This window comes from Nansenia antarctica, assembly GCF_963989245.1.
Source record: "Nansenia antarctica genome assembly, chromosome: 17".
In the NCBI taxonomy this organism is placed as follows: domain Eukaryota; kingdom Metazoa; phylum Chordata; class Actinopteri; order Argentiniformes; family Microstomatidae; genus Nansenia; species Nansenia antarctica.
Window position 1 is genome coordinate 9,709,455 of NC_137687.1, and position 27,500 is coordinate 9,736,954.

At 46.7% G+C, this 27,500-nt stretch overlaps 4 protein-coding genes across 4 annotated transcripts in view; 3 read left to right on the forward strand and 1 right to left on the reverse strand.

Moving 5' to 3' along the window:
- Positions 1–9,298: 9,298 nt before the first annotated feature.
- Positions 9,299–14,160, forward strand: LOC308172372 (uncharacterized protein; the record flags this gene model as incomplete). Its single annotated transcript, XM_080547285.1, has 5 exons — positions 9,299–9,431; positions 10,433–10,576; positions 12,060–12,267; positions 13,528–13,989; positions 14,135–14,160. The coding sequence occupies exons 1-5, from the start codon at positions 9,312–9,314 to the stop codon at positions 14,158–14,160; spliced, it is 960 nt and encodes a 319-aa protein (XP_080403411.1). The 5' UTR covers positions 9,299–9,311.
- A 322-nt stretch (positions 14,161–14,482) lies between these two features.
- On the forward strand, positions 14,483–20,342 carry LOC308172687 (polyhomeotic-like protein 2). Its single transcript, XM_080547619.1, has 7 exons — positions 14,483–14,910; positions 15,673–15,929; positions 16,274–16,442; positions 16,668–16,758; positions 17,802–17,985; positions 18,548–18,773; positions 19,215–20,342. Exons 1-7 carry the CDS (start codon positions 14,484–14,486, stop codon positions 19,367–19,369), a joined length of 1,509 nt encoding a protein of 502 aa, XP_080403745.1. The 5' UTR covers position 14,483; the 3' UTR covers positions 19,370–20,342.
- An 879-nt stretch (positions 20,343–21,221) lies between these two features.
- Positions 21,222–23,237, forward strand: cldn11b (claudin 11b; the record flags this gene model as incomplete). Its single annotated transcript, XM_080547286.1, has 3 exons — positions 21,222–21,447; positions 22,143–22,307; positions 22,960–23,237. The coding sequence occupies 3 exons, from the start codon at positions 21,222–21,224 to the stop codon at positions 23,235–23,237; spliced, it is 669 nt and encodes a 222-aa protein (XP_080403412.1).
- A 2,275-nt stretch (positions 23,238–25,512) lies between these two features.
- The window catches only part of LOC308172374 (putative cationic amino acid transporter), a gene marked incomplete at both ends in the record, with an annotated part of 6,527 nt that continues 4,539 nt past the window's right edge, over positions 25,513–27,500 (reverse strand). The window contains 2 exons of the mRNA XM_080547287.1: positions 25,513–25,979; positions 27,248–27,500. The exon at positions 27,248–27,500 is cut by the window's right edge and continues 565 nt beyond it. Coding sequence (XP_080403413.1) covers positions 25,513–25,979; positions 27,248–27,500 — 720 coding nt within the window. The remainder of the gene's footprint in view (positions 25,980–27,247) is intronic.

Sequence of the window (27,500 nt, forward strand, 5' to 3'; positions counted from 1 at the left end):
TGTGGGAGTTGGACAGACTGCTTCTGACACCCTCCTCTCCTCCTCCTCCTCCTCCTCTCCTCCTCCTCTCCTCCAGCTCTACCTGGGGGGCGTCTCTCCAGGGCCGGCGTCCACTCCTCCTCCTCCTCCTCAGAGTCTCTGGGTGCAGGAGGGGGGGGCATATGGCCCCTGCGCCGCTGCATAAATGCAGGTACGGTGGAGGGGACCCCTGCGACACACACACACACACACACACAAAATATTATATGACAGAGTGCACCAGTTTGGCTTGCACTGTGGCTATGAGGAGACTGAGAACTAGATTACACTATTAATGTACTTGATAATAAAAACATTTGTATAAAATAAATAATTATAAATAAATTAATGATATATATACAGTATATATCTTCATGCCATCCACACAGCCCTGTATAATATATATATATATATATATATATATATATATATATATATATATATATATATATATATCTCCATGCCATCCACACAGCCCTGTCTCCCCAGCAGCAGTCACCTAGAGCCTGCAGGGCCAGGTGGTTCCGCATCATGCTCTTGTAGCGGATCTTCTCCCCTTCTGCCAGGCGGGCCCACTCCACCACGGAGAAATGTCTCCGCACGTCTTGAAACACGTCCTCCTAGCGGGGAGAAGGTGTGTCAGCCTCCAGCATAGGTGTGTGTCCTCAACACTTCTCATGCATAACTACTACTAGTGCAGCGTAAACTAACATTCTACCTGACATAACCTGGCTGGCTGGCCTGCCTACCTGTAGCCCTCTAACCCTGTAGCTGGCTGACCTGCCTTGTAGCTAGCGACCACTCACCTCTGAACTCATGTTACCTATAGGCTCCGTCGCTCTGTTGCTCTTCCACTGTTCTGTGTTAGAAAAGTACATGACATCACATTTTAGACATGTAGCAGACGCCTTTATCCACAACTTACAACAAGTAGCCTACATTTGTCTAAGTAAGTGAATCATCTATACATCAGTCGTCATGAGACCAAATAATTCATGCTAGGACCTGGCTAAACTACTAGTTGTCATTTATATTAGGCGTTATTTGTGTTTTTACCAGCAGTTTACCGTTGGTATGTAGTAGATACATTAGCTAGTAGTTAGCTGTGTGCTGTCAACCGTCGACAAGCATATTAGCCTGTTTAATACATAATAATGTAGCATATTAGCCTGTTTAAGACATACTAATGTAGCATATTAGCCTGTTTAATACATAATAATGTAGCATATTAGCCTGTTTAATACATACTAATGTAGCATATTAGCCTGTTTAATACATAATAATGTAGCATATTAGCCTGTTTAATACATACTAATGTAGCATATTAGCCTGTTTAATACATAATAATGTAGCATATTAGCCTGTTTAAGACATAATAATGTATAAGAACTATAGCATATTAGCCTGTTTAAGACATACTAATGTAGCATATTAGCCTGTTTAAGACATAATAATGTATAAGAACTATAGCATATTAGCCTGTTTAATACATACTAATGTAGCATATTAGCCTGTTTAATACATAATAATGTAGCATATTAGCCTGTTTAAGACATACTAATGTAGCATATTAGCCTGTTTAATACATAATAATGTAGCATATTAGCCTGTTTAAGACATAATAATGTATAAGAACTATAGCATATTAGCCTGTTTAATACATACTAATGTAGCATATTAGCCTGTTTAATACATAATAATGTAGCATATTAGCCTGTTTAAGACATACTAATGTAGCATATTAGCCTGTTTAAGACATAATAATGTAGCATATTAGCCTGTTTAAGACATACTAATGTAGCATATTAGCCTGTTTAAGACATAATAATGTATATTGACCTTTTCTCCTTGCGTCTCTGTCGTGTGTCTCCGCTGTCTCGAGGCTTCTGAGGTAAACTTCTTTGGCGCCGAAAGCAGAACGGGAAGAGTCAATGTCTGCTGTAATGTTTAGACCACCTACTGCCACCTGGTGGTAGACACGATACACAGTCAAGACTCGGTCCCGCGGAGTCTAGAGGTAGTCAATGCATATTCTGTAATGCGAGCACGTCTAATAACTAAAGAGTCAAGTTGATATCCAGTGTGTGTCTCATCATTCATATATATATATTCTTGCTACACGTCAGAATATCACAGCTGCGTTCGTAAATTCGCTCTGAGAGCGCCGGTAATGCCAGTAACCTCTTCACCGTTCCAAATCAATTCACCCAACATTGAAACAGAGCTCAACATCCACATGACTGTCAGAGTTACTAGTCAACTCTAGCTAGCCAGTTCGTAGTTTTTGAGAAATGTAGCTAAGGATGACAACAACAACAAATATGTATATAATAATTCGGTAAGATTGTTAGAGAATCAGACTATATTTCTAATCAAAAGCCGCTGGATACAAGACAAACATGTAGCTATTATATTTTTAGATAGAAAACAAGTTGAATTGAACAGAAAACCTACCGCGAAGACGATCAGATGTCAATAATGATGAAGCTCTGTCAAGTGTCTCCTTACATTTACCTCAGGAAAAAAATCCTCCAATGAGTGGAGACTTGCAGGTAGACCAATAGGAAGTCAAGATGCCTTAGATACAGTTGACACGTCCAATGAGTGGAGACTTGCGGGTAGACCAATAGGAAGTCAAGATGCCTTAGATACAGGTGACACGGCCATTAATGTTAATGTTAATGTTAATGTTAATTTTATTTATAATGCGCCCCCATCCAACTTTTACATCGGCCCGGGGCGCAGTAAACGGATTACTATTGGTCAGAGCCGTGGAAATGGCAAGAAAGAGAGCTTGTAAATAGCCGAAAATCACTGGAGATAGGGATTAGAACGGCGCCGCTGAAAGTGCTAGTGAGTAGCAACGGTAACATTGAAATTACATTCTTAAAACAATAAGTACATCGAAAACAAGTACACAGAGCTAAAACTATAATACATATGGACATGTATGTTGACACATGTAAGACAATATCTTCCAAAAATGTATTTTTAATGGTGATTAAGTAGCGCAACCCTGGCAAAACCCCGTTTTCGCACGTTCTACGACCAGTGGGTGGACTCCCTAGAGCAGTGGTTTTCAAACCTCTCCTCTGGGACCACCAGCCGTTCCATATTTGATCTGTTCCACCACCAGCACACCTGATTCAACTAATCAAGTGCAAAGCAATTATGGTTTGTACTTGATTAGTTGAATCAGGTGTGCTGGTGGTGTGGAACGGCTGGTGGTCCCCGAGGAGAGGGTTGAGAACCACTGCCCTAGAGAATTGCATTAGAATAGAATGAATGGCATTAGAATAGAATGAATGGCATTAGAATAGAATGAATGGCATTGGACAACAGCACGGTTTGTGCTTTACTGTCGTGTAAAATCAATCAACCACACTGGTCCAGCCAGTTTGAATTGTCTCACTTACCAGTAGCCTTTCAAAATCATAATTGAGGCATAATATGAAATATGTAAGTGATTTATAAATGAAAATGTGTAAGCGATGTGTATCTCAATACATAGGGCTAAATTGGGTTTTACTGTGGAGAGTTTATTAGGAAGTTCAATCAAAATGGACAAACAGGTAATTCAGTATTTGAAAGATACTGGGTTGATAGATGAACTTTTTGGACTCAAGGCCCACTTAAAAATCTCAAAAGTATTTGTGGCCCACACAGGCATTTTACGGACGCGTAAAACATATTTTGGTGTCTATCATTATTCTCTTATTCTTATTGGATATTTCATATGCATCATCATACAATCATCATACATAAAGTGCAGTAGGCCCTGCACTGGGGGGGAGTAGCACACTGATGATGCATTTTTTAAGGTTTTAAAGAAAAAAAAATACAGTACCATGCATGTTTTTCTTTAATTAAAAAGTTTTTGGGAAAAAAAGAAAAAAAACGAATACGCCCATGATTTGGCGGCGCATTTGCAGTACTCTCGCAGACCACCAGAGGGCCGCCGCGGCCCATAGGTTGGGAATCGCTGTACGGATTAGAGTGGAGGATGAGAGAGGAGGATGAGAGAGGAGGACGGAAGAGGAGGAGAGTGGAGGATGGAGGAAGATGAAGAGGATGAGAGAGGAGGATGAGAGAGGAGGATGAGAGAGGAGGATGAGAGTGGAGGATGAGAGAGGAGGATGAGAGTGGAGGATGGAGGAAGATGTAGAGGATGAGAGAGGAGGATGAGAGTGGAGGATGGAGGAAGATGTAGAGGATGAGAGAGGAGGATGAGAGTGGAGGATGGAGGAAGATGTAGAGGATGAGAGAGGAGGATGAGAGAGGAGGATGAGAGAGGAGGATGAGAGAGGAGGATGAGAGTGGAGGATGAGGTTGAGAGGATGATCCGGCCACCGCCTGGACACGCCCCTGCTTTTTTGTCTGTAAGGCAGTGAAATCCTTAATTTCATCACCTCGAGGATGACAAAAAGCTATCACATGGTGTCGCGAATAGGTCTAAAATTCTATTCAAAGAAGTCTATAAAAGGTTTTAAATTTGACTTGTTGAAACTTGTAGGAACCCTGGGATTAATAAGCAACGTTGAATAATTGAGGTCTAATGTAGCAAGATTAACTAAGTTCCCTCCGTTTCAGTGGTCATACTGTGGTAGGCCTAAAATTAGCACCGAAGTTAACAGTGTGTGTGTGTGTGGGGGGGGGGGGGGGGTGCAGCAGAGCGAGCGAGGGAGCGAGCCCATTCACAGCCACACTGGAGCAAGTCTTGCTGAATGTGTAGTAAGAATGGTTCATGTCATGACCTGAATGTTGAGTAAGAATGGTTCATGTCATGACCTGAATGTGGAGTAAGAATGGTTCATGTCATGACCTGAATGTGGAGTAAGAAAGGTTCATGTCATGACCTGAATGTGGAGTAAGAATGGTTCATGTCATGACCTGAATGTGTAGTAAGAATGGTTCATGTCATGACCTGAATGTGGAGTAAGAAAGGTTCATGTCATGACCTGAATGTGGAGTAAGAATGGTTCATGTCATGACCTGAATGTGGAGTAAGAATGGTTCATGTCATGACCTGAATGTGGAGTAAGAATGGTTCATGTCATGACCTGAATGTGGAGTAAGAATGGTTCATGTCATGACCTGAATGTGGAGTAAGAATGGTTCATGTCATGACCTGAATGTGGAGTAAGAATGGTTCATGTCATGACCTGAATGTGGAGTAAGAACCATAGTAAATCCCCTTGGGGGCCCCCGGCTGCCCCGTGTGCCTGGTCTGTTCCGCCGCCGGGGCACCTGCTTGGCCGTCCTTGTGCGGAGCCTTTGTGGTCTGTGCTTGCTTGGCTGGGCCGGGTGTGCTGGTGGTGGGGCGGGCTGGGTGTGTGGGGCGGCGGGGGCTCCCCGGGGGGGGGGGGGGGGAGACGTTTGGTTGAGGTTATTGCTTCCAAAGGAGGGTCAACCGGTTATCAAATCCAAGGGTTCACATACTTGTTCCACCCCCCACCCTGAATGTTTACATGGTGTGTTCAATAAAAACATGAAGACATATAATTGTTTGTGTGGTATTAGTTTAAGCAGACTGTGTTTGGCTATTGTTGTGACTTAGATGAAGATCAGAACACATTTTTATGACTAATTTATGCAGAAATCCAGGTAATTCCAAAGGGTTCACATACTTTTTCTTTAATTGCACTCGCTATATACAGTATCACCCCCCCCCCCCCCCCCCCCCCTCTCCGGTTGCTTCCAAGTTGAATTCACGTACTACTCGCTTTTAGGATAAGGAATTAGATACAATGCAATAATACACATCAGGCCACAACAAAGCTTTGATTTGATAGACTTTATTTTTTAAACAAAACAGAGAAACAGTCAGTACCCATGGACCATCAGAACACTGAACAATAGACATAAGACATGTTCATAAATGTTTATCTTCAGGGGGAAAAGTGCAATAGAAATGTGCAATAACTCACTTTATACATTTATATATTTTTACAGTATTATTATAGTATTATAACGCCACTGACCTCATGCTTTTATGGTTGTTTTTATTTTCTTAAGATTGTCTTTATTTGCACTTGACACCACGGACCTCATTGTCTCTTAGCTTGTTTTATAGCATTTTCGCTTTTTAATTGTCTAGTGTGTAATATTTGTGATATGTTATGTGTATTATGTTTGTGAATATGTGAATATGTTTTCTGTTTTTGCACCTTCAGAAGAACCACTACAATTTCATTGTATAGGCAACTGTACAACGACAATAAAGTCTATTCTATTCTATTCTATTGAATACAGTAGTAAAATAAAACTAAACAGATTAATTATTTTACCTTTAATGTTTTTTGGGGGGGGGTTTTGCTGCTGGAGGAGCAACAGTAAATACATCACATTATCGACAGAGATTTAAAGATACATGTATAATAATAGTCCACCTGTGGGAACAAATCTGATAAAGCCTCTAAAAGGAGGATGTGGCAAGAAAATGAAAAAACAAGAAGGAATACACACACTCACACACACACACACACACACACACACACACACACACACACACACACACACACACACACACCCGTGCGTACACTTCAATACTAGTACAGTGTCTACTGGTCTGTGGCAATGAATGAATGAATGAATGAATGAATGGTCTTGATTGTCATTGATATAGTACAGGTACCATACAACTAAATTTGGGAGGGGGGGCTCCCCTGGTGCTAGGAAAAGAAATACTAAAAACAAGAAGGGAAAAGAGCTGGTTTACATAAATAAAGGCTATATACACTATCCACTATACTGTACTATACAAATAAAACACTGTGCTGTACTCTATGCTATGCTATACCTATTCTAACATTTCCTATTCTCTGAACCTTATGTACCCTAGGGTTGTCATATTGCACATAGTATTATTGCACATTCATTTAAAGTGTCGCAGTTTGCAGGTTTGAAATGTTCACAGTTGTGTTTCAGTATTGCACTTGATTTCAATCTAGTAGCTGCCATCAAAGTGTCTAGATTGTCCAGGGCCTAGATGCAATAGAAGGAATACAATGCAATTCAACTAAAAACTGAAAAGAAACCGAATGAAAGGGAAAGGGTTCGTGGTGTGTTCGTGGTCCTCCTGCACTCTGAGTGGTGCTGTCTCGCCTCTCTCTCTCTCTTTGGGGAGGTTGGTCTCAGCAGCATTGACTCTCCCCCATTCCTGCCCCGGACGCGAATTTGCGGAACCTAGGATGGTAGGGGATGGTAGGGCAATACCGCTACCTGGTTGGTTGGCGAGGCACTCGTGAAGAGCCCCCTCATTGGCTGGCGAGTTCACGAGTGCTTCGCCAACCAATCAGGTAGCGGTATTGCCCTACCATCCTAGGTTCCGCAAATTCGCCCCCCGGACAGACGAGCGCTCCTCTGGTCTGCCCCGAGCGGGTCCGGATGTCCAGACCCCCGGCAGGTATGGAGGTGTTGGGGGGGGAACACAGCGGGACAACTTGAGCACCACAAAATAACTGTTTGTTACAATCCCACATAAAGGCATAACCATGCATGACTGGCACATATGACATAATGGTGTTTGCAAGGCTAACAACATGATTCACATTCCTTGATTAGGCTACATCCGCGTCTTGACTCACTGACTTTATATATCTTTTTTTGGGTCGTATCCGTTTTTGCAGGACAGCCAAAATAATGTTTAGAATTATTTTGTGTTTTGAATTTTGTGGCTGTTTTTTTAGATTTGTTGTTGTACGGCGACCTTGAGTGCCATGAAAGGCGCCTTATAAAATACATGTATTATATTATTATTATGATTATTATTATTATTATTATTATCTGCCCCCGCTTGACAGTTCACTGAGCAGTGACGCCACAGGCTGCAAGCAGGTTACAACCTCTGCGCGCACGCACACACACACACACACACACACACACACACACACACACACACACACACACACAACAAGGAAGTGAGGCACGCGAGGTGTTGCATGCACGCCCATTTCACTGGCTGTGTGTCGCGCGAGCTCCAGAAACGTAGAACCCTGGAACCCTGGACTTTCTAAACATGCATCTTCAACAGAGAGAATATCGCGCCACGCAGCTGATTTGGGGTATGTCATGCAATAGTTTTGGGATAGAATTATTTCCAAGGCAGGCAGGCACCATGTTTTCATGTTTGGGGATGTTGAAGCTTTTGCAGAGGCTTGGAGAAATCTTTGGGTTCAGGATACTAAAGTAAATAGGCCCTATGCATCATGATCATGATAATCATCAACATCCTTTTTCCTTCTTCATCATCTGTCTTGATGTTTATATAATGAAATGCACATTGCACCCTTACAACAGTGCGATGACGCACTCCACCCAGATGTTCGCACCTGCAGACGCGAATCTAAACATGTGCGCGCGGTGTTTGTCTATGTGATCACCCCGTAGTTAAAGACAAGTGCGCTTGACGTTGAGATAGTGTTGCAATAACGTAATGAATAAAAGATCGCAATATTCTTCCGCCGCTGGCCTCCGTTGTCGCTAAAATGAGCAGTGAAAGTGTAAGCCTTGCCTTCACCGCTCTATTTGGAAACACTTCCTGCTAAACTACGTTGTGGCGTGGCTGTATTTCATCTCACACCACATGATCGGTTCTGATGGAAGCCGATGTGATAAAATACTCTAAGCGAACTGCTGTTGTAGCCTAATCTGTAATGCTAACTGTGTGTGTGTGTGTGTGTGTGTGTGTGTGTGTGCGTGTGTGTGTGCGTGTGTGTCTGTGTGTCCATCCGTCCAACAGTCTGCTAAAGCCTTGAGGGATGGAGAGAGACCCAGTCGCGGAGACACACACAGCGCCAGGAGGAGAGACCAACAGAGAGACCAGCCCCAGGCTGCCCCTGACTGAGACCCCTCACCTAACTACCCCCGTTACTACCCCAGGGACCCCCTCCCTCCCACGACTCACCCTCAACCCCTCCCTCACCCCCCCGACACTGACGCCCGCCTCCTCCTCCCCTCCTCCCCTCACCCCGGCTCCTTCCTACCCCGCCACACTCCCCCCCACCCTGCCCATAGTCCCCTCCGCTCCCTCCCCCTCTCCCTCCGCACCCATCCCTACTCCCCCTGCCCTCACCCCCTCCCCCAACCTCCTCACCCCCCCGAAACAACAAACTCCCCAGCTCCAAACTTCCCTCACTCCCTCCTCCCATAATGCACCACTCTCCCCCCCCCCCACTCCTTCATCTCCTCTCACCCTTACTCCCCCCCCCTCCGTCACCCCCTCTTTCCCCCCCCCCGCTGTAACAGCCATCAACGCTATCATACCCCCCCAATCCTCCGTAACCCATGGCAACATGACCTCACCTCCTCGGCCCTCCTCCATACTGACCAATGGGAGCACAAGGCCCGCCCCCGCGCCCTCCTCTACTCCAATCACACCCTTTCACACCCCGGCCAGTCCACCTGGCAGACAGGTAACTGGAGCACACACACACACACACACACACACACACACACACAGACACAGACTCGCACACACACACACACACACACACACACACACAGACACAGACACACAAACACACAGAAACACACATACACACACAACTATTACACATTATCCACACTACTATCCCAGAAAAATATGTAGCTGGTCTAGTTCACATAGATCTATGCTCTGTGTACAGGGCTGTATTGTGGCTTAGCATCAGTTCCTCTCCACACTTGAAATGTGTGTTTCACAGTCCTACTCCTGTCGCTGTGTGGGAGTCTTTGGTCAGACAGAGTTTAAATACACACACACACTCACACACACACACACACACACTCACACACACACACACACACACACACACACACACACACACTCTCACACACACACACACACACACACACACACACTGAGAATAATACAACCACCTTGTGATACCTCTCAAGCAATGATGGATTGCTTTGAATTACAAATACTTTTGCAACACACACACACTCAAACTATTTGTCTATCACAAACACTGTTTTCCTGGGCCAACTGGTTTTGCATCCCTTTCAACAACTCAAATTTGCATTGTTTTCTTTTTCTTCGATATAAACAAGCCAGTAAGGTTTTATCACACTTATCTTCACAGACAATCATCCTTCACAGTGTTAACTCGAACAGCCATGAGGGGTCATTTTATATCTTTGCACTCGATCAAATTTCAGGACCCTCCTTTCACGACTTCTCCTAGATATGTGCGTTCTACCACCCAGTATCCTTACATTTTCAAAATCACATCAGGATAAGCTAGTATAGTATAAAGCTATTTTGCAGTTTGTTTTTCTCTGTAGGAAGCAGGCTAATTTAGAACTAGTGGTCATTGTGTGGAAATAGCAGCTTAGCATTGTAAAGAGGCGGCTCTTTTAGTAGGTAAAAAAGGCACGGCTGTTCTAGTGTTGTATATTTAATGTCTAACTGCCCCCCCACCTCCACCTCCAGGTTACTCATCCCTGTCCACTGGCCCCGCCCACCCCGGCCCGGACTGACACCTCGTCGGTCAGGAACCGCGTTTCCCAGCAGGCTTTGCTCCTGGGGAGGGGCCCCTGCACCAGCCACGAACAGATGCTGCTGAGAGCTCAGATGGTAGGAGAACACACACACACACACACACACTCACACACACGCGCACGCACACACACACACACACGCACACTCACACTCACACACAAGTGCACGCACACACGCACACACACACACACACACACACTCACACACACACACACACTCACACACACACACACTCACACACACACTCACACACACACTCACACACACACACACACACACACACACACACACACACACACACACTCGCACGCATGACCACCCTAACTTCTTCTTTGAGTCTTCTAGGTGTAGACCACCCTGTTCTTCTGACTGTCTTCATCTAAAGCTGGGTGTTTAATAATAATAATAATAATAATAATAATAATAATACATTAGACTTATATAGCGCTTTTCTAGACACTCAAAGACGCTTTACAAACTGAAATGATCGAGTAGTGATAATAAAAAGAAGCAAAAAATAAATAAAAGAAAGTATAATTAAGGTAGTGCCGGGGACACATGGGAAGGGGAGGGGGAGAGGGTTAACTGGTGAAGGCGAGCTTGAAGAGGTGGGTTTTGAGGGCCTGTTTAAATGCTGGGAGGGTGTTGGTGTTAAACAAGGTCATGCCTGTGTCCACTCCCTCTGTCCTCCCTAGCAAACACCTACCAGCCCTCCTTACAGTCAGACTGTCTCTCTCTCTCTCTCTCTCCCTCCCTGTCTCCCCCTTCTCACTTTTACTTCTCCTTCTTTACTTCCTCTTCATCTCTCTATCTCTCTGGTAGCTGATTCTCACTTCTGCAGTGCGGCCTGTCGCCTCCTCCTCCTCCTCCTCTTCTTCCTCCTCTTCCTCCTCCTCCTCTTCCTTCTCCTCTTCCTCTCGCCCGGCATCTGTTCAGGTGAGCTGTGTGTGTGTGTGTGTGTGTGTGTGTGTGTGTGTGTGTGTGTGTGCGTGCGTGCGCGCATGTGAATGTGTGTGTGGTGGCCCGGTTTTGTGTGTATATTAAACTAGTTTAATATGCAGTAGATTGTGTCCCACAACTATGTATGTGTACACACGTATGTAACTAACCCTTCTCTCTCTCTCTGTCTCTCTCCCTCTCTCTGTCTCTCTCTCTCTGTCTGTCTGTCTCTCTCTCTCCCTCTCTCTCCCTCTCTCTCTCCCTCTCTCTCTCCCTCTCTCTCTCCCTTTCTCTCCCTCTCTCCCTCTCTCCTCTCTCTCTCTCTCTCTGTCTCTGTCTGTCTCTCTCTCTCTCTCTGTCTCTCCCTCCCTCTCTCTCTCTCCCTCTCTCTCTCCCTTTCTCTCACCTTCTCTCCCTCTCTCCTCTCTCTCTCTGTCTCTGTCTGTCTCTCTCTCCCTCTCTCTCTCTCTGTCTCTCTCTCCCTCCCTCCCTCCCTCTCTCTCTCTCGCTCTCTCTCTCTCTCTGTCTCTCCCTCCCTCCCTCTCTCTCTCTCTCTCTCTCTCTCTCTCTCTCTCTCTCTCTCTCTCTCTCTCTCTCTCTCTCTCTCTCTCTCTCTCAGCTCCAGAGTCTGACCCTGCGGCCCCCACCCCCCGGCACCTTGACCATCCCCGCCTCCCTCCGTCTCAAACCCCCCTCGTCCGCCCCCCCTCCCCTCTCTCGCCCCCGCGCCCCTCTCTTCCCCCCGCTCAGGCCACGCCCAGAGCCCAGCGCCACGGCAACAGACAGCCAGACCACGCCCACCCGGCACCTCTCGGTCCCGCCCCCGAGTGAGTTAAAAACACATGACTCAGTTTGATTGGTAGTTTGATTGAGATGTTTATTTCAAATATGTGCAAAGCAAGATACAGCAACGGAAACAGCAACGGAAACATGACGGAAAACAAAAAACTAAACAAATAGAATTATAAAGCATAGCCTAAAGATTGTTGCACATTTAAGTTTTTCTTCATTTTTTTTCACATATTTGAAAAGGAGTGAGAAGAAGTACAAACTTATTCACTCCCACCCCTTCTCCATAAATCATAAAGATGCTTCCTGTTCAAATGCTCAAATGAATACAATCTCATTATATATACAAATATGACACATTAGCAGCGGGTGCAGAAATTACTTTCAATTGGCGATTACTGGACGATGGAGAAACACATTTTAAGTGATTTCTACTAACAGAAACACGTTACGCGTGTTGATGATCCTAATATATCACGCTTGGTGGGTGGGGACAAAAAGTAAACAGGACTTTGATGAGCCGTTTCCAATTTGCAGAGCCAACAGTGCGCCACATAGTTGGGTCTCTGTCTAAAATACTTCCAGGCTTTAGTTCAGATGAGGGTGAACCCATGCTTTGACTGGGCGCAGCCGTCTTACTTCATTGCAACACGCTGTTGCACGTTATGCAAATCAATTCTGATGAATCACCCCAGCCCTAGACAGGTGTGATGGGAAGTGTCCTGGATAAACACCATTGTCTTACAACTACCATCAGCCTACTTTAACTCTTAATCAGCCATGAGGGGTCATTTTGTGAGTATTTTTTTTTTCTATCTTTGCACTCGATCAAATTTCAGGACCCTTCTTGCATGACTTTTCCTAGATATGTGCGTTCTACCACCCAGTATCCTTACATTTTCAAAATCACTTCAGGATAAGCTAATATAAAGCTATTTTGCAGTTTTTCTGTGTAGGAAGCAGTAAATAGCAGGTTAGCATTTTAAACATTTGACCCCTGAGGCCGCTCTTTTAGTAGGTAAAAAGGCACGACTGTTCTAGTGTTAAAAGCTTTGAACGAGCTCTTCCTCTCTCTCTTTCCTCCTCCTTCTCTCTCTCTCTCTCACTCACTCTCTCTCCCTCTCTCTCCCTCTCTCTCTCTCTCTTTCTCTATATCTCTCTCTCTCTATCCTCTCTCCTCTCTCTCTCTATCTTCTCTCTCTATCCTCCTCTCTCTCTCTCTCTCTCTATCATCTCTCCTCTCTCTATCCTCCTTCTCTCTCTCTCTCTCCTCTCTCTCTCTCTCTCTCTCTCTACAGCGCTCTACTCCTCCGTGCGTTCCGTCCCGCTGAGGCCCAGGCTGCATTTCCCAAACGGCCACCGGGCGGCGCCCCCGAGACACAGACCGACCCTGCGACCGATCGCTGCTGCCTCCGCCAGACAGACCCCTCCCCTCAACAGACAGACCCCTCCCCTCAACAGACAGTGGACCGGACTCCCAGATCGCCCCCCGCCCTCTCAAATGTCAAACCCGACAAGACCTCTGACATCTGACCAATCCCCTCGCAGCTCGGTACCTATGCCCCGCCCCTTAGGTCCCACTTCCTGTTTCGAGCGGTTGCCGTCGGCAGCGAGGCAGCTGCAGATCATCGCCCTCTCCTCCGCCCGCCAGCCGCAGCCTGCCAACAGCGCGCACGCCCAATCCTCTGTCCAATCACAGCCTCCGGTTCTGGAGAGCCCGCCTCCTCCTCAACCCGACGGGGAATCACAGAGGACATGGAGTGCTGAATGCACCCTCGCTCGTCCTCCCAACCCTCCCTCCCTCCCCAGAACCCCCTCCTCCCTCCTCCCCCCTCCGTCACCTCTTTTCCCACCACCCTCGACCCCGTCCTTCGTGGGCCCCCTCTCCCCCCATCACCAGACCAGCCCCCCCCCCACGTCACACTTACTGAGCCAACAGAAGCAGGAGGGGCAGGGGGGCAGAGGAGAGGGAAGGGGGGAGAAGAGAGAAGAGCAGAGGGGAAAAGAGGCAGGGAGGGAGGAGAGAGAAGGGAGGGGAGGGGAAGAGGCGATGGGGAAGGAGATTGGGCGGATAGGGGGAGAGGAAGAGCAGGGAAGAGAGAAAGAGAGGACAAGAGGGGAGGGGCAGTCGATGGGAGAGGAGGAAGAGGGGAGGGGGAGTGAGAAAGAGGAGAAAGCGGGTGCAGGGGGAGAGAGGGGGGAGCGTAGAGGAGGGAGGGATACAGTCAAAGAACCGGTGAGGGAAGAGGAGAGGATGGCTACAGGTGGAACGGAAGAATGGATGGAGGGAGTTGAAGGAGATCAGAAAGAGAGAGAGAGGAACACGGGAGAGGAGGAGGAGGAAGAGATGGATGTTTCTACGGACCAGTCTCCGTACCAAAGCAGATCCCAGTCCAGTCTTATCCCGCAGCATTGCCAGCTAGATCCAGACCCAAACCGAAACCCAGACCCAAACTTAAACCCAGACCCAAACTTAAACCCAGACACAAACTTAAACCCAGACACAAACTTAAACCCAGACCCAAACCTAAACCCAGAGCCAGCCCCAGACCCAGCCCCCCTCACACAAACCCAAAGACTATCAGAACCTTTTCAGCAGGTGGCGCCACCTCCGGATCTCCCTCCAGCGGTCCAGGAGGACCTCAGTGAGAACATGTCAACACAGTCCGACAACCAATCAGGTAGCAGCTCCTGTCCCTCCTCTCCTCCTATCACAAAGCAGCACTCCCAGCCTGTGTAAGGGTTGCATGTCGTTAGCATAATTGCCTAAGTCATGCTTCACTTGTAGTCAGCCGAGCCATCTTTGTATGTAGTGTCAAACATGCCTCTGTCAAAGAGATGCCTTGGGCAGATAGTGATTTTGGAATGTAACAAGCATTCTGATAGGCTGATGGCATCATAGGCAATAATGCACAGTGAATCAGCAGTGTTAGGAGAGTAGAGTTAGGCAGATATCTCAATTTGGCCAAAATATGACTTATTGACTTATGACAATTATGCTATGAGGCTAACGATATCGGTTGTATTGAAACATTGTACAGACATTTGAATGTCTTAAGATCATTTTAAAGACTAAATCAGATTAAGTCTTAAGCATATCTTTCTCAACTCCATCTGTAGTCTGTGATAACCTTGCTATAGTATAGTATATCTAGCTAGCAGCTAAAGAGAGGTTTTTTTCTGATAACCATTTACATTAAGGTGCCCTTTTTTTAATCAATCATTTTTAAATGAGTCATGTCATTTATAAACCGTTTATAACAGGGGGGCCTTAATGTAACTGTGTTACTGTTTTTTCTCAGATGATGAACTTTTGTTTCCAGATGTTTTCCTTCACTTCACTGTCTCCATGTGCTCTATCTCTCTCTCTCGTTCATCCTTCACCTCTCTCCCTCGTCTCTCCTTCCTCTCCCCTCCCTCCCTCCCTTCCTCCTCCCCCCCAGCGTTGTCCAGCCTTTCCTCTCAGTCTCCCCCGTCCTCACCCCCTATCGTCCCTCCGTCGGACTCCAACGCCCCTCCCCTCCTACCTGCTCCTCCCTCCCACCCAGCCACCGGTAACCAACCACAGGCCTCACCTGACACCACCAGCCAATCAGAGGCCGGGGCCTGGACCCAGAGGGTGTGGCCGGAGGGCGGGAGGCAGATACTGACTCACCTGGTGGAGGGCTTCGTCATTCAGGAGGGGCTGCAGCCGTTCCCGGTGTGTATGGACACCTACACGCACACACACACACACACACACACACACACACACAGACACACACACACACACACACACACTCACACACACACACACTCACACACACACAGACAACTGACGCGCCGAACTAAAAGTGATGGGCGGGTTATAAGACAAATGTATAGTATGGCATAGTTAGTTCAATTGAAAAAGGTGTGTGTGTGTGTGTGTGTGTGTGTGTGTGTGTGTGTGTGTGCGTGTGTGTGTGTGTGTGTGTGTGTGTGTGTGTGTGATTGCGTGTGTGTGTGTGTGTGATTGTGTGTGTGTGTGTATGTATGTGTGTGTGTGTGTGTGTGTGTGTGCAGGTGAGCCGGTCGTCTCTGCTGGTCCGGGGGCAGCAGGTGGTCAGCGTAACCCAGGAGACCAACGGGAACGGCGAGGACGACTTCTTCCCGCTAGCGGAAGTGGTGGAGGCGCCGGAATGTTCCACTGACTCTGACGGAGAGGAGGCGGTCACAGACACACCCCTTACCTGTAGGAACTACACCTGTCTGTCACAACTACACCTGTCTGTCACAACTACACCTGTTAGTCTGTTAGTCAGAACTACACCTGTTTCTTAGAATCATTCCTGCTAGAACCTTCAATGAAACAAACAATAACACTAAACAATAATTGCTGTTTTTCTTTCTCTATCCTTCTCTATCCTTCTATCTTTCTCTGTCTCTGTGTTGTCTCTGTCTCTCTCTCTGTGCTCAGCGGTGCTCAACTGTGAGTTCTGTGGGAAGAGAGGCCACGCCCACAACTTCATGCGCTCCAAGCGGTTCTGCTCCACTTCCTGTGCCCGGAGGTGAGCCTCTCTGCCATTGGCCGAACAACGTCCTATCAATGATCATCCCTGCATGCCATTTCTCATGCTTCATTTTCCCAGAAATGTCCACTTGTCCCATATAAAACTAGTCTAAGGCTTAGACCAGTCTTAATCTATGTTTATGACAATATAGGTCTAGTCTAAGGCTTAGACCAGTCTTTAATCTATGTTTATGACAATATAAGTCTAGTCTAAGGCTTAGACCAGTCTTAATCTATCTTTATGCAACTGGCCCCTGGACCTACAGCTGTGGTTAAAACATTTAAGACTTCCACTTCGAACTGCACAAGATTAGTTACCGCAGTTACAGTACATACAGTTCGACATTTGTCTATAGCGTAAAATACAAAAAATAACTATTCTATTCTACTTATACAAACAACATACATCAGTACAGAAGGAGGTAGAAAAACAAAACAAAGCATACTGTTCTAGTGTGATAAAGATTTTCCATGCAGACAGAGAGACACAGAGACAGGAAGTGGTCAGAGACAGAGAGACACAGAGACAGGAAGTGGTCAGAGTACAACCACTAATGCTCAGACAGGAAGGAGTAAGTAACCATTGTGTGAGAATCAAAAACATATCTGCCCCCTCTCTCTCTCTCTGTCTCTCTCTCTCTCTGTCTCGGTCTCTCTCTCTCTCTCTCTCTCTGTCTCTCTCTCTCTCTGTCTCTCTCTCTCTCTGTCTGTCTCTCTCTGTCTCTCTCTCTCCCTCTCTCTCTCTCTCTCTGTCTCTCTCTCTCTCATTCTCTCTCTCGCTCCTTCTCTCTCTCTCTCTCTCTGTCTCTCTCTCTCTCTGTCTCTCTCTCTCTCCTTCTCTCTCTCTCTCTCTCTCTCTCTCTCTCTCTCTCTCTCTCTCTGTCTCTCTGTCTCTCTCTCTCTCCTTCTCTCTCTCTCCCTCTCTCTCTCTCCCTCCCTCCCTCTCTCTCTCTCCCTCTCCCTCCCTCCCTCTCTCTCTCTTTCTCTCTCCCTCTCCCTCCCTCCCTCCCCCTCTCTCTCTCTCTATGTCTCTCTCTTTAGTTTCAGCGTCCGTCTGACCAAGCGCCTGCGTGCGCTGAGTACAGGCAGCCAGCCAGAGGGGCGTGTCTCTGCTCTGAGGAGGGCGGAGTCTGTCCCTGGGAAGCCCCTCCTCCTGCGGCTGGTCAGTTACGAGTCCAACCTCCCAGCAACCTTTGGGCAACATTGTAGCTCTGACTCACAAACGGTAGTCCCTCATCTTACGTACACTCGTATGTCAGTCAAACGTGACACAGTCTGATCATTTGGTCCTCACGTCAGGATCCGATGTAATGATCAGACTTTTCTTTTGAATAATGTGGATTTGTATTTCCGCGTTGTTGAAAATCAATGACACACACACTCGCTAGTCAACTAACACAGCTTGTTTTGTGAGCCTGCTAACAATGTAAAGTAGTGTTATAGTTAACTAGGTAACTACGTTGCAGTATTTTGGCTTGACTAGCGAGTGTGTGTTGTGATTCGTATTTCCGTAGTTTACGTGTTTCAAAAGGAAAGTTTGAACATTTTGATTGGTTGCTGATATGCAGACCAAAAGACTAGAACGTGTCACGAATGTATAAATGCTGTGATATCTTGCCAGATTTATATATACCCACAGCTAAATGAACAACAATAATTATCCTAAAACTCAGACGCAGCTGGCTGAATGACTGGCTGCTGGTCGTCATGGAAACTCTCCCCTGAGCTGATGATACAGTCTCTTGTTTTGTTGTTTTCTCCACCTTTGTCACATGACCTGTTTCCAGCCCCGCCCCCGCGAGCTGTGGAGCTCCCGTCGCCGTGACTACGATGCGGAAGAAGAGGAGGAGGGCGCCGCTGTTCCCGTGGCGACCAGGCTGGAGCGGAGGGCGGGCAGGAGGGCTAGGAGGGCGTCTGAGCCAGCCATGACCTCTCACCCCGCCCCCTCCTCTCACCTCAGACCCGCCCAGTGGAGCGTAGAGCAAGTCTGGGCCTTCATACACTCTCTGCCAGGTAGACACACACACACACACACACACACACACACCATGTTTGCATATGCCCCTGACTAAGAGCAACATTATGACAACACACACACGGACACATGCGGACACGCGCACACACACACACACACACACACACACACACACACACACGCACACACACTTAACTACACACACTCTCATACTCGTTACATGCACAACGTTACATGCACAACGGCAGTTATAGACCACAACCTCACCTCTAGCCTGACTGCAGGTTGTGGGGGGGTTTTCCATGTAGCATTAACCTGTGTGTCCTGCCTGTAGGTTGCAAGGAGGTTGTGGAGGGGTTGTGGGGGGGTTTCCATGGTAACATTAACCTGTACATCCTGCCTGTAGGTTGCAAGGAGCTTGTGGGGGGGGTTGTGGGGGGGTTTCCATGGTAACATTAACCTGTACATCCTGCCTGTAGGTTGCAAGGAGGTAGCGGAGGGCTTCCGTCTGCAGGAGATCGACGGGCAGGCCCTGCTGCTCCTGACCGAGGACCACCTGATGACCAGCATGAACATCAAACTGGGCCCCGCGCTCAAGATCTGCGCTCACATCAACGCCCTGAAACACCACTGAGAGAGAGAGAGACAGGGAACGATACGGAGGGCGATGCGGAGAGATGGAGAGAGAGAGACAGCACTCAAGTGATAAAGAAAGAAAGAGAGAGACTAATGTGATAACAAGGGATTTAATCGCTTTCAGAATTGGGAGATTATGGTGCCCCACGGTGGTGTAGCGGTCTAAGCACTGGCCACTAGTGCATGCTGCCCACCGGGGACTGGGTTCGAATCCCAGCTCGCCAGATCCGGATATGGCTGGGGCACATACGGGGAGTGGCATATTGGGCGGCCGCTCCCGAGGGCGGGTATAGGAGTATTTCCGGACAAGGATCCGTTGCGCAACACCGCCCCCTAGGTGCCGGAATAACGGTGCTGGGCTCGAGGAGCCAGTCAGCTAGTCTGCCTGGCGGCCTCCTCTGGGACTGCCGGCCACGGGGTCGTGCGGCGGATCCTATGCAATAGGCAGGAGATAATTGGATGCTAGGTTGGGTTCAATTGGCTACCAAATTGGGTGAAAAAAGGGATAAAATCAGAAGAAAAAAAAAGAAGAATTGGGAGATTATGAATACAGGCCAGGGAGGGAGGGAGATAGGAAGGGAGAGAGAGAGAGGGCGTTGGAGAGAGGGTGCGCCCTCCATCTCTCATGAAGAGATTTTTCTATTGTGTCTTTGTGCATATTTGACAATGCAGTATGGGAGGTGTATATTTGGAAGATATTTCATGAAGGATTTTTAATATATACATTTGTCTATTTAGTTTTTTTTGTAGAATGTAGTGTCAAATGGGGAATATATATTCAGTTTTAAAATGTCTGTGTAAAGACAAAGTCAATTACTGTGTAAATAAATTAAAACAAATTATAATATTTTATATTACTTTACTACTAGACTCCTAAATGTCAAGTCAGTGGATGAAATGTCATAATACAAGTAGAGAAGTCATTAATCGTCACAGTTTTATCTTATCCTTCTTCAAATAATTAAATAAAGGAAATATTTAACTAACAAACGTTTTGTTCCTTTGCACCTGTGCTATGTAGGGCTGCTGTCGTGAAGGGAATGACGCAGTTCAATAGATGCTGGTGCATTACGCACCGCTAGATGGCGCTAATCATTCAGGTAGCCTAGACACGGCACCAGAACGCATGGAAACGATTATCGTAACGATGACAATAAATCTTTCAATTCATTTCATAAAAACAATGAACCCAGGTTCATATTTGTGAGAACACAATATCAGAATACTGTGTCGAAAGCTGAATCTTTCACACTCTTTTAGGTACCAAATCAATCCATGTTTTCTATCCTATGCGCAATTTCGGATTTCTCATGAAATGTGTTTACTATAGTATGTCTAGGCTTAGCAATGCTTTCTTTTCTTTTTTCCCCCCACATCAGTCTACCATCCCAAGACCCTTCCTATCTGGTTCAAGTTAGTCTGGTATGAGCTCTGATTGGCTTAAAGTTCTGGCTGAAAACATTTTCCCCCCTGCACTATAAAACTGAATATGCGCATTTTTTTGCGCATCAGTCCTTCTGGCACACACTGCATGGATGGAACTCTAACTTCTCCTGGTTGTTATTGATCTCATGGGGGATTCGATCTTTTAACATGTATTAATTAGGGTCGAATAATTGATAATTAGGGCTGATTATTTTTTTTCCCCACTTTCTCCATCTTTCCCTTGCTTTGGTTCAGAGGAGAACCCATCTATCTTCTGGTCACCCCAAGACTATAAAGACTGAAGCCGCCTGCACATCCTTCAACATCAGTGTTCATTGTCCGTTATTTTTTATTTTCAACATTCCAAAAGTCAACGGTTCTTTGTTGATTGACAGCGCACTGACGCACTGCCACAGGTTGGTTCCATGGCGCACGTGTGCAGACAGCTGAGCAGCAGCCTGGCGAGCTGCGCGGGCTGGGTCGGGGTCATCATCGCCACGGCCACCAACGACTGGGTGCGCACGTGCGACTACACCGTGGCCACCTGCGTGCGCATGGACGAGCTGGGCTCGCGGGGCCTCTGGGCGGAGTGCGTCATCTCCCCCGCGCTCTACCACTGCGTCGCGCTCAACCAGATCCTCACGCTGCCAGGTGAGAGAGGGAGAGAGGAGAAAGTGTGTGCGTGTGCGTGCGTGTGCGTGTGTGTGTGTGTGTGTGTGTGTGTGTGTGTGTGTGTGCGCGTGCGTGTGTGTGTGTGCGCGTGTGTGTGTGTGTTTAAACATATTTATTTTAGTGTAGTAGCATTAGGGTTTTACACATTAATTGTGTCCAAATCTCTAGTAAGTACTTTCGTATTGCAATCGAGCTCTGCGGTGATATTTGTGTGGAGAGGAGAGCGCGCACCGCAGAATATTTAAGCAAGGTTCTGGCAACGGAACAAAATCCAAAGGAACAAAATCCAACCTCAAATATTTAAAAAATCAAGACTAAAAACCCAACTTTTTAATATTGCCTTTAAATGACTAAATAATTTAATTAGGATTATATAATGATTATGATACTTTCTTGTATGAAAGGTGCTATATAAATAAAGCTTTACTTACTTACTAAAGCACTTTGACCTGCAATGTTTGCAGGAAAAGTGCTCTACAAATGATAAAGTTGTTATTATGATTATAATTATGATCATTATATGATTATTATGAATTAATTAAAATAAGTAAAAGATGCACACGTCAAGTTCCAGACGCAACACAATGTGATTTAATCTGACAACGGTTTCGGCCGTAGCCTTTGTCTTAAAAGTCTTAAAAAGTATTGTTGTGTTGTTGTCACGCTCCTGCCAGCGTACATCCAGACCAGCCGCGCGCTGATGATCCTGGCCTGTCTGATCGGGCTGCCCGCCATGGCGCTGGTGCTGATGGCCCTGCCGTGCGTGCGGCTGGCGCACGAAACCCCGGGCACCAAGCAGAGGCGGGCCCGGGTGGGCGGGGCTCTGGTCCTGATCATGGGTGAGTGAGACACACACACGGACACAGACACACACACACCATGTTTGCATGCCCTTGACTAAGGGCAACATTATGACAACACACACGGACACACACACACACACGGACACACACACACACACACACAGACAGACACACATACACACACACACACACACGCACACACACATATGCCATAAATTGTAAATATACATAGAAAAGCAGCAACCACTTTAAGGGGATTGTGTGTACATCAGGTGACTGGTAGGTCAGGGGAAGGAGGGTCAGATGTGTGTCTGTCAAACCCACTTCCTGTCTCAGGACTTCCTGCTTCCTGTATGGGACAGGTCGTCTATGTCAGCGACTCCCAGGGAGATGTGCAGCTGTGGATAAGAAGGAGACACACACACACACACACAAACACACCACATGTCTCTCAACTTGTTTTTCTCTCTCTCCCTTCAACTCCCCTCCAACCTTTTCTCTGCTCCTTATCTATCTACCCCTTTCTCTCTCTCTCTCTCTCTGTCTCTCTCTCTCTCTCTCTCTCTGTCTCTGTCTCTCTCTGTCTCTCTCCCTCTCCCTCTCTCTCTCTCTCTCTCTCTCTCTGTCTCTCTCTCTCTCTCTCTCTGTCTCTCTCTCTCTCTCTCCCTCTCTCTCTCATCTCGTCCAGCCATCTGTGGGATCGTGTCGACTGTCTGGTTTCCGATTGGTGCTCACCAGGAGGAGGGCCTGATGTCATTCGGTGTCTCTCTGTACGCCGGCTGGGTCGGCTCCGCCCTCTGCCTCCTGGGCGGGGCCTCCATCCTGTGTTGCTACGGCAACGACTCTGGCGCGACCCCCCAGCGGCGAGAGAACAGCTTCTACTACTCCAGAGGGGGGGGGGCGTCGACCACCCCCGCCTCCCCCTCTACCGCCACGGGGAACCACGCCAAGAGTGCACATGTGTGAGAGAGAGTAAAGAGAATAGGGGGGAGGGGGAGGGGGAGGAGGAGGGGAGGGGGTTTCCTAACTACCCCAACTGTAGCTGTAATGATCTGGGCTGGGAGTAGATGAGGGCTCTGTCATAAGAGAAACAGACACCTCCGTCCCTCCCTCCCTCCTACTCCCCTGACACTTGTCTACTGTAGATCTGAAGGGAGTGGATAGGTATGAGCAAGAATGGTAGACGCTGCACCTCGCCCCCCTCTGATTGGCTAAGGGAGAATTGAAGCATCTTTCTACAGGTACCGTTCCATTCACGAGCTCCTTCAGATCTAAAGAAGAAGTGTCTAGGGAGTAGGGGCCGTTTTTGTGGACAGTCCAATCGACTCTCAGCAAAAGCCGAAAAAGCTATACCCCCCTCTCATCCAACACAACTCAGTGTTTGCTTGCTTGGGACTTTTCTATTGGTTGTTTTCTATGTGCCAGGCAAACTCAATCAATCACAGAAACATATGCGACAGAAGCTGGAGAAAGCGGGAAGAAGTTGGCAGCCGATGAATTTGTTTTCAGAAAAATGTAAATACATTTCAACGTTAATCAATGACACTCTCGCTAGTCAAACCAGAATATTGCAATGCAATTGATTTGGGCTTTTGCTAACAATGTAAAGTAGTGTTATAGTTAACTAGGTAACAATGTAAAGTAGTGTTATATAGTTAACTAGGTAGCAGTGAGGATTACTCACCCAATCCATTGCCTTGCAAGATTTTGGCTTGACTAGCGAGTGTGTCATTGATTTTCATGTTTAAATTCATTTACATTTTTCGGGATAAAAATCTGAACATTTTGATTGGTTGTCGACTTGTTCCCTCTTTCACCGCCAGTTGTCACATATTTGAAATGATTTAATGTACTAGAAGGTCTGCTTACAATAAGTCTTCAGACCTTCTGTTCAAATAGTTTATTATGAAATAATTTCAAATATGTTTCTGTGATTGATTAAGTTTGCCTGGCACGTTGGAACCAATAGAATAGTCCAAGAATGCAAACCCTCTGGCCAAGCAAGCAAACGCTGAAAGTATTTTAAAACGCTCAAATACTATTTTCGACTCAGGTCTGATTGAGTAGGATAAAGTGCCTTCTATGCTGTTGTTTTTCGGTCGTTCTGTAACCTGAAACAGAACACGTCAACTCATTCTGCTTTCTGTACCACACAGTCCAACATCTGGACATTCACTACCCAGGGCATGCTCTCCTGGAGGAAATACTGGACTGCTCATGACCTCACATCCTGTCTGACAGACAGGAAACTGGCCAGGTGGCTTCTTACCCTCTCGATGTCCCCATGACATGATAGCTACCCCTCTCTATGTCCCATTTTCCACATGGAAAATATGTTGTATGGGTGATACTAGGATGAAGTCCTTATAGCATGGAATAATGTCTTTAATAATGTCTTTAACCTGCAATGATGTTCTAATACCTATATGATACTATGATACCTATATGTAAACTTCCTTTTTGATGTAAACAAAATAAAATAAATAAAATAAAATGGTATTCAGATTGATTGTCCAGTCCAGTTCACTCATCATGCAAAGATGTATTCAAAGTGATTTAATTGACAGTTTATTAGAGCACTTCACAGCACGGCTCACGCTCACGCTCTCTGTTCACACATTTAGACACAGTCTGATTCAGCAATAAATAGATTTAAGACATTTTCATAACAATAAAATCACGTGAGCACAACTTTTGTAAATATCATTTCATCACACAATTGAGAGAGAGAGAGACAGAAATACAGTACAATCAAAGAACATGAGTTGGAATGGTGTCAGCAAAACATCATGAGGTTCATTCATACTTATAGATACAGCAGAAATGTACGGTTAGCAAATGACCCCACCCACGGCTGTTCTAGTGTTAATGACCCCACCCAAGGCTGTTCTAGTGTTAAATGTCTGAACTGTGTTTTTTTCTGCCACTATACAGTGTGCGACTCCTGAACTCAATGAGTAGGGATAATAAAGTTCATTCATTAAAGTATTCATTCAAACCCTCCCTTTCCACAGAAAAGGTGTGTTGTGAGCATCAATGGATTGCAAGCTTTTTTCCCTCCCTCCCTCCCTCCTCCCTCCCTCCCTCCCTCCTCCTTCTCCTCCCTCCTCCCTCCCTCCTCCTTCTCCTCCCTCCCTCCCTCCCTCCCCCTTCTCCTCCCTCCCTCCCTCCTCCCTCCCTCCTCTGCTCCCATTGATACAAGAGACAGGCCTCTTTAGCTCCGACTGCCACTCACACAAGACTAGCCCTCCTCTTCCTGTGGATCAAAGCCCTGATTGGCTCGTCCCTTGGCACGGCTTCCTCTTGAGGCCGGCTGTTGTTCCCCCCCCGGTCCGGACTGGTAACCGTGGTAACCCTCCTCGTTGGTGTTCTGGTACTGCTCTCCTTCCTGGTACTGGTTTCCGTCTTGGTACTGGGATTGATACTGGTCTCCTCCTTCCTGGTACTGGTTCTGGTACTGGTCTCCTCCTTCCTGGTTCTGCTGCTGGTTCTGGTACTGGTAGCCCCCCTTCTCCTCTCCAGACCAGCCCTGGTAGCAGCCCTCCTCCTGGTTCTCCTGGGGGTAGAGGTTGTCGCCGGGGGCGGGGTCAAAGCTGTCGTCCAGCTGGTCGTCGTAGCGCTGGTAGGTGCTGGCGGACGCCTGTTCCTCCATGGCGCTGAGCTCCAGGTTGCTGTGCCACACCCCATAGCAACTGTAGATCACAATACCTGGGGAGGGAGGAGGGGGGGGATGGGGAAGGAGAGGAGGATGATGGAGGAGAAGGTATTTTTGGAGAGAAGATGGAAGGAGATTTAACAAAGGAGTGGGTGGAGGGGAGGGTGGTGAGCTATGGGCTATGACTCATCTCCACATATGGAGAACATTCTCCCTGCCCCCTGCCCCCCCCTCCCTTCCTGCCAACCCAGCACTGCAGGTGGAACAGAGACACACGTCTGGCTCCATCTCCAAGTCCTCCCTGTTTCCCATCCGCTGTTCTGATGCTGGACCACCCTCTGTACCACCCTCCCTGGACCACCCTCTGTTCTCCCAGTGGCACACTCCTCTAACGCACCCTAACGCCCACCCTAATGACATGTATAAGAATGTTGATATGCTGATTCGCATTCTGCTGCTATCACTTATTGTATTATTGACACTCTGACGCTACTGTATATTGTATAGGCCTGCAGCCATTGTTGATTGTTGTCTATATCATGCTTATTCTATTATTGATTTTGATTTTGTATTTCTACTGCAATGCTAATATCATAGAAATGAAAATAACTATCTGACCAGACAGGCCATTTCAGGACCTAGGACAAATCTCTTACCGCCTAGACCTAGGACAACTCTACTCAAATCTACTGTAATTTACAGAGGAGCCATTACAGGATGGAACTCTTTACCCAAGCATGTCAGTAAAACTAATTCTAGAGGCACTTTCAAGAAAACAATAAAAGAGCACTTAATACAATTAACTCTGAATGAACAGTAGATGATTTATCTTGTTTGCTGATCTGTTGTATTTCATTTATTTTCTTTGGTTAATTATTATTATTATTATTACGGTATTATTATTATTATTATACGGTATTATTATTATTATTAATTAATTGTATTACTTTCTTTTGTTGTTATGATGTATGTATGTATACAATGTTTACAATTGTCTGTATGTATATAATGTTGACAATTGTTTAAATATGATTTTTGTGTCGGACCCCAGGAAGACTAGCTAATGTCATGGCGTTACAAATGGGGATCCTAATAAACAAATAAACAAACAAATACATGGCAATAAAAATAATTCTGATTGTGAATCTGAAACAACAGATTGTGCTGTTACGTTTACGTACCCACTAAACACCACACGGCTGTTACGTTTACGTACCCACTAAACACCACACGGCTGTTACGTTTACGTACCGATTGAACACCACACAGCTGTTACGTTTACGTACCCACTAAACACCACACGGCTGTTACGTTTACGTACCGATTGAACACCACACAGCGAACCTGACCCAGGTGAGCGGCGACAGCTTGAGCATGAGGTAGGAGTTGACCAAGATGGCCGCCAGGGGCACGAAGGGCACGCAGGGCGCCATGTAGGGCAGCACCCTCCCGCTCTCCGGCTGGCGCAGGATCACCCCCAGCAGCCCCGCCATCACCGACGCCATCATGGTCGCCACGATCCCCGACACCGCCGCGCCCGCGCCCGAGCCCTTCTCCACGCCGAAGATGACGAT

Excerpts from the sequence above, each read along its gene's own strand:
- LOC308172687 (XM_080547619.1), top strand. The coding sequence starts at position 14,484 with ATGGCTACAGGTGGAACGGAAGAATGGATGGAGGGAGTTGAAGGAGAT. Across the intron at positions 14,911-15,672 it reads ACAGTCCGACAACCAATCAG|CGTTGTCCAGCCTTTCCTCT; the intron begins GTAGCAGCTCCT and ends CCTCCCCCCCAG. Across the intron at positions 17,986-18,547 it reads GTAGCTCTGACTCACAAACG|CCCCGCCCCCGCGAGCTGTG; the intron begins GTAGTCCCTCAT and ends ACCTGTTTCCAG.